The sequence below is a fragment of the Strix uralensis genome, chromosome 10 (assembly GCF_047716275.1).
Source record: "Strix uralensis isolate ZFMK-TIS-50842 chromosome 10, bStrUra1, whole genome shotgun sequence".
Classification (NCBI taxonomy): Eukaryota; Metazoa; Chordata; class Aves; order Strigiformes; family Strigidae; genus Strix; species Strix uralensis.
In genome coordinates, this window is record NC_133981.1 from 21,452,559 (window position 1) to 21,464,815 (window position 12,257).

Genomic DNA, 12,257 nt, shown 5'->3' on the forward strand with positions numbered 1-12,257 from the left:
AGCTAGATGTCTGCTTTTCTGAACTTTATTTATTCTCCTTTCCCTTTCTAGCAGCATAGACTCACTTCACTGGAAGTGATTTAAAAGACCTCAGTGTTGTCATTGTTGTCCATGGTAAGGTAACAGTTTGGCTCTTAGGGCAAAAGGAAAACCTAAGGTACTTGCTACAAAATTGTACCAGATAACTAATTTTATTTTTGTAATTTTCACTTCCTTTCACTGACAAGGACAAGAGCTGTTCATACAAAGCTAAATTCTCTTTCATGGAGGATTACACTATTTGTAAGTTTTTGCTCCTGTCCAGTTAGGAATAATGCTCTGTGAAAGGGAATTGTACCGCTGTGCTCACCCCACTTGGTAGGCTGCTCCAGAGGTATGGATCCTGTAAGTCCCCCCAGATCGGATGCTTCTGGTAGGTGGATGCCTTAGAATTACATGCCATAGGGAAAGCCCTGTGCTTCCGTGAACAGGAAGACTTTTGCAGGAACTTTGTGTACTCTGTGTTTGACTGAGCTGGCAAATTCCAGCAAAATGCCCGTTCCATCAACCATCAGGTTTCTCCTGGACTTCGCTAAGGGCTTCCTGAGAGGGGAAGGGGAAAGGGCAGCTTGACTGTTTATTAGCCACTGTTAATTGCTGTGAAGTCTGATAGAGCAACCTTCATGTCATGTTAGGAGGAGTACTCCCCGTGCCAAATCTCAGTGATTATTATGTTCATTGTATGTTAAATGTGATACATTAGACAAAAAATAATTGCAGTACAAAAGCCCTTCCCTATGGGATCGCAATAATATGGTTAATATGGACAGATTTGGTAGTAATTTTTTGACTTTTGCTTTAATTTTTACATTTTAATGCAATTGTTGTTAATTGTGATTTTATAATAAAAATCATTATGTAATTATAAAAACAATCTTACTAAACCACTGTGGTTTTCCATTACCGTGTTTTTACTGAAAGGTGATCTTCTACCTGCCGATGGGATATTTATTCAAGGAAATGATCTTAAAATTGATGAAAGCTCTTTAACTGGAGAGTCAGACCAAGTCCGCAAATCTGTTGACAAAGACCCAATGCTACTGTCAGGTAAATCTGCCTGAATTCTTGCTGAGTTATCTTTTGTGCACTGCTTTGTTTGTGTTTTATTTTGTTTTGTTTTTCCATGGCATCAGGTTTTGGTAACCTAGATAAAACTGATCTTTGGAACACAGATACTGGCCTTGTCTCTTTGTCATTCAAAAGATGTGCTGTTGTTTTTTGATTGTGTGCACTTATTTCTGATCATCATACTTTTTTTATAAAGTGAGAAGGTAATGAAACATTTTCAGAGGAAAAGGAAGGTATCACTTAGGGAAATAACAATTGTTTCAATTCATTGTAATCTAGTTTTAATTTAACTATTAAATTTCAAAACCTTTTAAAGTCTCATTAAAAACTTTATTCATGTGTATACTAGATACGATAGAAAAAGAAACAATGTGCTTAGAAGGAAATGGATAAACTATTGTGGGCTTGACTTCTGTGGTAAATTCAAGTTATTTCTAGTATTTGTATTTTGTAATATAATTCTAATAAAAATAGTTTCTGAATAGGTTGGTTGTCAATAGATTTCAGCTAGGATGTGATCACAAAATAACAGCCTGCTGATCTCATAGTGATCATCAATGTATTAAAACCTGAAACAGTCATTTTCAAATACATTTGAACTTTTTATTCATTGAAAGGATTCTTTTTGCTGTCTGGTTGTACAGTCAGCCAAGAGACATCCCAAATAGAATATTCATGTTGCAGTGCAGCAGGTAAGTACACATTCCTGCAGGAATCCTGCCCCTGTCCTGCCTCACTGTTAGGAGGTGCTGTTGTTCAGAAGAGACAAGTAGCAAAAAGTAAGGATGTGACAATTTTTATTGAATTAACAGTGCAAATTCTTTCCAAATTTAAATTCAGATAATTAGTTGACTGACTGTGAGATTATGAGTGTTTATTATGTAAATTACGGAATTATGGTCTGGTAAAAAATAATCAGATTTAAGTTGAAAGGTGGCTGCATTAATTTAAGATGAAGAAGTTCGCTAATGTTCTTTGTGGACTTGCCATTGCCACAGACTTTATGTTACAAAAAGACCGTGTTAATTAATTTCAACTTTAGCAAGCTTCAAGCATCTTTCTGCCTGAAACGTGTATTAAATTTTTTTTTTTTTCCAAATGACACAAAAAATTCCTACTGCTTCTGAGAATAAAACAGCAAAACAAATTTCTTTTGCTCTTTTGGGAAAAAAATCCTTTGGTTGCTTTAAAAATACTCTGATTTTTTATTTGTTAAATGTTTTTGCTGCAGTGTCCCTTCCAAGTGTATGCTTTTTGATGTTCGTGTTGTAAAACCTCAAGTTTGTCCGAATTATAATTGTCTGAGAAATGTGTTTACACATGTTCAGTAGAGGCTAATAAAGATTAGTGGAGTAGCTGCAAACTCCAAAGGCTGCATTTGTGCAGAGAAAATACAATGACGAGCTTGTGCAGGCAACACACATGCAGAAATGCTGAATAGTGGGGACAGTGCCACTTTTGAATTCTTGGTGTCCCTCTGGCTCCTTGATGTACTGTAAGGTAACTTGAGGAAGTGTTCTGACTTTCATAAGTAGTGTGTGAAACTACTGACTTATTTTTTCTAGATTTACAATATTTTGATTTATCCTAGTAGTGCAAATGTTTAGGCTTATCTTGATTGTAGATTAAGAATTCTTTTGGAGATGCTTTTCAGGGTGTAAACAGGGAAGCCTGCAGTGATATTATGAGGAAGGGTTGCTGTTCCTAACAAAATTTGTAACCCAATGTTGTCCTTGAATATTTGTGCATTTTTTTCCATTTATTTTTCTTAGCTGATAGTTGTAGTTTTGTAAATATAACTTCATAACTGACACAAAAATTTTCATTTTAAAGAGATAGCTTTAGTAATGATATTTTTTAATAGAAACTTATATCATGAAATGTCATAGACTTCTATCAATTAAAATATCCTGTTGTTGAATTCTAGAGGCTTTGTGATTATGAAGTTTCTGTTGATTCACATGCTCTCACTTATTCCTAAATTGAATTAGATCTTTTTGAATACCCGTAGATTTCAGTGGTGGCTGTGAACAAACATGAAGGTGTTTCCCTGAAAGGCACGGTGGGAAGAGAAAAGGAAAGCAGTCAAGTTAGGAGAGCAGATGTGTTTCTCTTGTTTCCCAAAGCTCAGATTTCTTTGCTATAAGAAATTTGTCTCTATGTTTTTATTGCAGAGTTAAATAAAGTTTATACTCTTAATTTTTCTCTATTGCGACTGCAAAGAAGGTCAAGAATTAATGTGATATTCTAACAAGCACTGCACACGCCTTTGTTCCATACGTATACCAATGAATTTTTGCTCATACCGTGTTAGAAAATCCCTGAACTCTGTTTGCTCAGGAGCAGAGTTGATGATTTGAGATTCTATCATGCAAAAAACTACATTCTGCCATAGACACAGTGCAAGGTTTAATCCTAATGATGCGGGAGCTGATGTGCCCACTGGAAATCGTTAGTAGTCCAAAACCCAAAAAAGTGGGTTTGACCTGGTTTAAAAACTGAGTTCCTGTTGGCTGTTAGCCTAGACCTATGTTTTTATAAAACTTGTTTAAAGAAAAAAAATCCAAATCAACCCCCTGCAAAAACATCAAACAGACCTTCAATTTTCCTCTTAATCTTTGAACCTGAAGACATCAGTAAGTTATCTCCAGGTAGGCTTTTGGAATTTAGACAAATATTGTCAGGATGTTGCTTGCCACTGTTCTCCCTTAATCATCTGTTGGAAATGAAAACAGTTCAGGTATCAGAGAGGAATAAGTGAAAAAAGGTAAATTTGAACTGCAGGCACAGTTTGTTTTGTGAGCCTAGATTTGGTGAAAGATAAACACTCTGAATCAGGAAGTAATATTTTCACCATTGGCACCTGAAACAACATTTTTAATATACAATCAGTTTCAATGACATAATTAAACTAAATGAGTTTCTGTCCTTAATGTCCTGTTTAATCATCCAGATAGTCATTCACTGTACTTGAGAAGCAATTCTAAGAGTATAAGTGCTGACTAAACCAGATGGTTCATTTCCATCTGTATATAGCACATTTGGTACCACCTAGGAAGGCAGAAGTAGAAATACATACTCTGATATACCTGAAACCAAAAGAAGCAGCTTCTCTTCTATAGTTCCACTGTACTTCTGTCTAAAACATGTTCCTTCTTTTAGTTCATTAACAGAGGTTTGCATGCATGGTGTAGCATAAGCCATGGCATCAAAACTCATCAGCTTAAACGAGACTGTGGTGACATTAAATTTCTTTGCAATGAGCATGGCATCTATCAACCTACAGATGAAGACAGCTTGGGTAACCAAACTCACTGCTACTCAACTGTCTTGATTGAAGCTGATGTGTCCTTTAAGTTTTTGTATAGTTCAAACTTCGCAGAAATCCGTGATTCCCAAATACAGAAGATTTGAATGTGAGTCTGGCCTCAGTATTGCACACAGTGAAGTATTTTGGGATACCATGTATTGTAATAGTTAACACTGTAAAAATACCTTATGAGGCTTACTGTTTAAAACTTTTTTCCAGGTATTTAGATTAATTTGGTTAAGGTATGAAAGAGTTACATACAGGAGCTCACCTAGTGTAGTTCTCACTGAGCTGAGACTGACAGAACGTTATCCTAAGCTAACTTTTACAAAAGAGTATTTCTATCAATGTGCAACAAGGGTTTGAAACAAAGAAAATGGAGCTTGTTCAAGAACAAATAAAACAAATCTCTTGGTCATGGTGCTTTGTTAGGTTTTCGAAATAAAAAGTAAGCTTGATTAAGGAATCGGGTCAGTTATTGCCTGAGGAAAAATAGTTCTAATTCTCTTAATTCCCTGCCAGAAAATATTCCAAGCTAGGGTTCTAGCACAGCAGAAATTTTCAGAACTGAGCAGCTAACTTCAAAAGTTCCAAATTATTTGGATATGTTGAAATTACTCGTAGATGAGATTTTTCTGGAAAACTCTTTTTCTTCGTAGAGTATATTCTGATGGTTGGTTCACTTAATAGTTGCAGTGACTAAAATGGTTGTTTAGATATGCTGATAGAAAATTTTTGTTCACCAGAAGTTTGCTGGAAGTGGCAAAAGAGTATAAAAGTCCCAAACTGGCATGCTTGGGTTTTGTTTACTTGTTTTTCAGCCCTGTTTCAAATCTTTTTCACCAGTACTATTATTAGATTTGGGAGTTTCTGAGCTGTCTCATGTTTAGTTGCGTTTTTATCTGAAAGGTATGTGCTGTAATAGGTTCCTTATCTGTCTAATCTGTTTATCTCTTACTAAACTAGACTTCCTTTTCTACCTTGAAATATTCACCGTTTATCAACTTCAAATTAAATATTCAGCGTGTGAAAAAATGTCTTTTACTAATAGTGAAAAATGAGTCTTCAGAGGGAAAGAAGTCAGTAGAATTGTTCAACGTGAAGTTGAAATACATGCTTAGTGTACAGATAAGTGAAAAACATGCATTAATTCCAGAATTCAATTTATATAACAATAGCTGATGGAAGTCATAGAACCCATTTCTTTATTTAAGCTAGTATAATCATAATACCATTTAAATAGTGAAATTACCAGAGTTGGGTGGAAGGAGGTTCCGCTCTTTGGTTTAGCTTAGATGCTGAAGAATTTTTCCAGCGGTCCTAGTGGAACATAATCTGATAATAAGTTAGTACCTGCTCTAAAACATGCTTTTGTATGTACCTTAACAGTTCTGAATTATGTTTTACGAGACTAATGTTAAGAAGGGGTTCAGAAAGACATTTTAAGTTAAGACTTTTTTGCCCTTTCCAGGTGTGCAGAGGTAAGCTTGAAACCTGGTGCGTTAATGTTGTCTTAATAAAGACGGTTTTGAAACATAGGTGTGGGTGCCATTTTTTGGAGGATATTTCTATCCATCTTTGTAGTCCAGTACAGAAGAATATTCCTTCAAAACAAAGCACAGGAATACTAAAAACAAGTTCTTAATTAAAATATATTTTAAATGGTGTTACATCTTCAAGGAGGTTCCTCTAAATTTCTGAGTCAAGTTTCAGACATTTTCTGTTTTGTCTGAACCAGTACAACCAAGCCTCTTCTGTTTTTTTAAGATCTTTTCTGTTCCTTTAGGCTTGAATGTAACTTGTTTTTTGTTGTTTGGGTGGCGGCCCCGGTTTGTATGTTTGTGATGTTTTACTCTGTCATATGACAGGAAGCAAATGACTTTAAGGAATCAAATTTTATCTCAGAAAGCCATAGGAATATTTCTCAATGCACTGAGATGGTCTGTATCTTTTTTTCTTTTAAATACATCTGACCATTAGTGCATTTTTGTTTTTATTTGGCTTATTTCTGCTGAAATTTTCTTAGTGTTCTGATGAGATATTTATGCTTTCAAATTAGGCTTACTGTTGACAGATGTTCTCTCTGTTCTGTGTTTCTGTTTTCCTTTTAAGAACATGAGAGATTTTGATTATTTAGAGAAAGAGATCTTGATTATAAATAAATAGTTGCATTGCTTAGTGTGTTCAAAGACAGCAACTGGATGATCAGTAATAAGAAAATGGGATTTTTTAAAAAAATGGGTTGCAAGTGTGCGTGTGTATATATAAAATATTGATCTATTTAAGGATGTAGGTCCATATGTCTTTCCTTTTCCAGCTTTTGAGATAACTCAATGAAATGAATATATGTAGATGAGAATGAACCCAATAAAATGTTTTTTAAAAAGGGAGGGGAGAAAGAATCTTTCCAGGGCCATTCAGGTTTAGTAGATCTGAATGCCCAATAAGATTTTCCATGAGAAATTAATTATATTCCCCATTGGCTCAATGCAACAGGCTCACAATTCAGTTGGTTAAAAGCCATTTTGCAGGAGTTTGCAGAAAGCTTGTTTGAAGATTTTTCTTTTTTGCTGTGGCTTCAGGAGTGCCCTGCTGTGGTACATTTAAGAACTAGAGGCATCAGTGAACAACTTTAGTTTAAAAATATTGAGTGGTAGTTAATGATAGTAGTGGGTAAGAGATAGTGACAAGATAGTTCAGAATAGGCATACCAGAATTTTTACCTCATTAGCCACAGAATTGCTTAGGACAACTCAGTTAATGACTCTACCTAATTCATGATGTTACAGAATGAATTAAACAGTGATGTAAGTTTTGAAGTGAGGTGAGGATCTAAGGAACAGTAGATTAAAACCCAGCAAAGAATAGTAGTTTGTCACAAATACTGCAGTGACAAGGCAACGAGTAAAGTGAGTATTATAAGCAGTGTCATTGGTTTATGACCACAATGGTCAAACTGTTTAGTGGACTTAAAGACTCTTAAACCAACAAAGAAGAGTAAAAATTCTTTCTCTCTCCTAGCGCCCCCCCATCCCCGAAGAAAAATGTAATTACTGATTCCATCTGGGCTCATTCTTCTGATGTCCCACAGCTGCAAGTCTGGAATATGACTGGTCTTAAAATATAATTTATTTAAAACTGTAGCACCTAGGGTTAAAAACAATTGTTCAATAATGGAATTCTTTCTGAGCAGATTCTAGTTAACCATGTGTCCATCCATAGTTCACTTGGAGGTACAAATACATCTTTGTCTTTTTTTCTATACAGTGATTTTTTTTCTCAAGACTAGCAGTCGGGCTGTTACAGTCTATTTTCATAGTTTCCAAACTACTTCCTTCTTCAAATGCAGGAAGGAGTATTTAAATCCAAGCCCAGTAAACTTCCAGTCCTAGCTTGCTGTGTCAACTCTTTGTTAAGAAATAATTGCCTTTCCTCTGTGTTCTCACAGTGATTTACACTTAATAGGCATAACATAATTTTCTACTACTAAAGGATAAAATATAAAGTCTCTTCCAATGAATAGCTTTATCTGTCAGTAGTTTCTGGTCATTATGTATTTGTTTTTCATCTGTTTCATAGGAGCACTACTGTTCGGCTTTATATATTTTAAAATTCACTACCTGCTAAGGATATCTCTTATCAAACATTTGAAATAATACTTCAATAATGAACTTTTTGGATTAAGACTTTGTCACCTTATGAAATGACAAATTAGTTATTTGATGCCATCCTTAGCACATTTGTTCCTGTGCTTCAATGACAGTTTTTTTAATAAGCTTTTAGTAACTGGTCTTAAATATATCTCATAATAGGTTGTTCTTCAATTTCAAACTTTTTGTAGAAATAGCTAGTGTGCAATTGCAGAGACTGATGTTTTGCAAATCCTCTGTTACAAAATTTTTCTAAAATGTAATTCAGCATACTTTTGATTGTTTTTAGGAATTTCTATTTGTTTGTGTTTCCACAACTCATAGCAAAAGGTTTCTAAGAGGCTGTGATCTTACATGCACCTAGCATTTGGTTCAATATAGGAATAGGAGCTATAATTAAACTTCCTATACAATAAAGCATGAAATATTTCTCAAAAGGAATTTAGTTAGTATAACAATATATTTACCTAGTTAAAGAAATGATCCTTTTCAGAAAAACTTTATGTTTTGATTTATTTTAGAGTAATAGAAATCTCTGTACGTACGGAATTTGTTTTCAGGTGTATGTCGGATTCTTCTTGCTATTTGGGAATCTCCTGATTTAATTAAACATCCCCTTGAAGATTTTTCTCTATATTGATTTTTCAAGTTTGAAGATGCGAAATTGTCTTCAAAAATATTTTTTCTATGCCTGTAAATCAACCATAACTGAGAAAGATGAGAGAACTTGCACACATATTTTCACTTCATTTATGTAAATGTATGCCTTGTACAGTGTAATCTTGACTAGAGTCACAGAGGAATGTTTCCAGAACTCTAAGCAATATTTTCAAAGTTACAAGATTTAACTGTGTGAAGCTAAACTATTATCTTTCGAGATTATGTAAATTTGGTTAGTGACAACATTTCTTTTACAAAGGGAATCTGATGTGTGCGGTTAATGGATGTGCAGCCTAAGATTTCCAGTTAAGCATCCATTCTTGGTTGAGAATAATATACAACAATAGGGATTATTTTTGGATGTAATTATATTGGCCTTCATATTGATTTCTAAAGTGTAACAAATCTCTCTCAGTACCATAGTAAAAGTCTTGTGTAAAATATTTAGTGGTTGTTCTTTTCAATTTTTTTAGCTATATATAACTTATATTGCATATTTTCAGGTACTCATGTCATGGAAGGCTCTGGACGAATGCTTGTAACTGCTGTGGGTGTGAATTCCCAGACAGGCATCATCTTCACTCTGCTAGGCGCTGGAGGAGAAGAAGAAGAAAAAAAAGATAAGAAAGGTAAATTTCACAACACATAAGGATGTTCCGAAGAAAGCTCTTGGGCTTTGTGTAGCCAGAGTTCTCCTCTGTTCTTGACAAATAAATACGATTTAAAAAACTTCCTTTTTTGTATACATTTTTGTCATTACATGTCACACAGAAAAACAGCAAAAGCTGTTAACCAATAAATACATTGGATAACAAGATGTTTTTCCAGTGTGAAATTGCAGACTCTCAGTATGTAATTAAATGCAAGGGAATACATGGGCATACTCCCATTGCCGTGTCTTTTTTACATAAATCCATACTCACCTAAAATTTGTGAAGATTTTGCTCTTGTGCATTTACATCTATGTAGTATTTTTTTCAGAAAAAAAAAAAAAAGGTTGGCCATGGAAATAGTGTCTCTCTTTGAGTTTCAAAAGTAAAATTAAGATGAGATGTGGCTTTTTGCTAGTCTAGTTGTTTAATGTCAGTGAGTGACTTTAGAGGCATTGTAATTTCTTAAGGAGTAAAGGTCAAACTAAGAATAGTAAAAGAGAATAAAGTAGCAGTAAATGTCAACAGAGTTTAACTTTGATGTCGTGTATCAGTTAATGAAATCAAGAAGTCACTTTAGACTTTTCACCTTATTATAGTGTGATGTCATAAACAATTGCTAATTTATGGGTTTATTGCAGAAACATGACTTAATGTGTGTCCTTTCCAATTTTTGTTCATACAGTCTTGTAAATTGTTCAAGTCTGCTTTCAGATTTTCATTCCAAGTTTGTTCTAAGAATATTTATCTTTAAGACATAATTAAGGGCCAATTAATACAGGTTTTTTTAGACATTGCCACTCTTTTAGTGGTTTTCACTATTAATAGAAAAGGGTAGTTACAGCTTTACTGAACATTTTACTTAGTATCTGTCGGGCAGTGTGATTCTACCTTTTCTTTCATTTCCATCCTTTTAATTTAAAGTTTCAGATAGGAAGGCCAAATTCAGATGGTTTTCATGACCTACAATTTCCATTTCTGAACATGTTCAACAAGTTGCACTTGACTTCGTGTTTCTCTGAGGAAATCCCTTTTTACTTCATGAAAGACTTTATGAAATGTTTACCATTTCATTTCTACACAGAAATGCACAATCCCTGCTAGGCGTGGTAAGTTCTAGGAACATTAGAAGCAGAAAGACCAAAACTTCCCAAAGTAAAACTCTTTCATGTCAGACTAGTTTTGAACAATATCTTGGAGTCTAGTCTTGCAGTCATTAAGAGGAAGACTCCTAAAAACAGCTCTTTTGAGATCTGGAAGCATCTGTTTTGGCAGTGTCTAAAGATATTGTAGGTGAGGAGGAGCAACTCGGTACCTGTTTGGAAGTGACAGCTGCCTGCCCTGAGGCCCTCTGTGTAGCTGGGTCGGCCTTCTCTGGGCGTTGTTTTCCTCAGGTCACTGGTGATTCTCGCATGTTTCAATGTGGATCGCCTTCAAAGACAGGGAAAGAGAAATTGGAGATAGCAGAGTAATGCACTGCACTGTGGTTGTAACTTACTACCCAGAGACAGAGATTCTTACAGAGGTGTGTAAGAACTTGTTGTGCAGACACTGAATTTAATGGGTATGGCTGTAATAGCAAGAAAATTCCATCACATTTTGTAATGTTGCTAGCAGCTTTGTGCTAGTGCAGAGGAGTGCCAGGGCAGAGCTGGTAGCAGATTGAGGCCCAAACTCAAATAATGTACTCTCACATAATACACTGCAATTCTCTGAAATCCTGCCAATCCTAAATGTTTGTTTCAGTCTTATATGGGTGTATGCTTTTATCATTCATTAACATTTTGTAAAAATCATCATACAGGTGTGAAACAGGAGGATGGACATCAGCTTCCAGGTAGAGTAAGAATCGTACCACGTCAAATGAAAGGATGAGGCTTTTAGCCAGCAAGCTTTGGTGCAAATCAGGGTTGAACTAATCATTAAGATAATTGTCTTTGAAATCAGTCCAGTTAAATTAAAGAGTAATTTCAAATCAACAGGATTGTTCGTGGCAAACATTTAAGTCTGCACGCATTGTTCGTGTTGCAAATCTTAATGTTAAGCTTGAATAATCAGTTATTCTCCAGAAGTAAATTACAGTATATTAAATGTTGGAATGCATGATTTGCTGTTAGCGGTTCATGCTGTGCTGGTTAGTATGAGTATCCAAATGGAATAAAAAATAAGCATGAGTAACCAAAACATTTTAAGTTATTACCATCACAGTAATCAAATTTGCAATTGAAATTTTCATGAATGTAGTTATACAGGGTGTGTTTCTAAATCCTGTGTTGCTGTTTATTTTCTTCTCCCAATTCAACCTTTGTAAATAAAACAAGACCATTTCTCTTGAAAAACAAACCAGTACGGTGTGAAACAGTCACTATGGGTCAAGTACTGAATAAATTCAGGAGTCTTGATAAGGATTCATTATAGGACTTCTGTGTTCTATTGAGAACAATTAACCAACAGAAACAAACCAAAACTTATTTTATCCATTATTTGTAGAGACTAATTTTCTGAACTCTAGTATAAAAACCATCATAAAATAATAGAACCTTCTTTGAGTTTTTCACCTTCCTGCTAGGAAAGATTTCGTGACCAGTTTCTCTAATATGCAGATAATTGCTGAAAACAAAAAGAGGATTTTCTTTTCTGATACTTTTTTCATTTCGTCACAAAACAGGCAATTACATTATGTCTATTATTTGGATCTAAAATAACTCATTATTCTCCTTGAGACTATGTTTACCATTTCCACATACAATATTGAAAAGTTTAATGTTTCTACTCAGATCAATGTGCATATTAACTAGGTTATGGCAGAACGTAGACTGAGCCCATGTTAGACTGGGATGTATCAGCAATAATATGTCATAATATTCAACCTCACATAAA

At 34.7% G+C, this 12,257-nt stretch overlaps 1 protein-coding gene across 8 annotated transcripts in view; it reads left to right on the top strand.

The window, feature by feature from the left end:
• Positions 1–12,257, top strand: part of ATP2B2 (ATPase plasma membrane Ca2+ transporting 2) — a 432,424-nt gene that overhangs the window by 326,733 nt on the left and 93,434 nt on the right. For all 8 annotated transcript variants that reach the window (XM_074879694.1, XM_074879691.1, XM_074879693.1 and 5 more), the window contains 2 exons: positions 961–1,086; positions 9,231–9,356. In XM_074879694.1, coding sequence (XP_074735795.1) covers positions 961–1,086; positions 9,231–9,356 — 252 coding nt within the window. The remainder of the gene's footprint in view (positions 1–960; positions 1,087–9,230; positions 9,357–12,257) is intronic.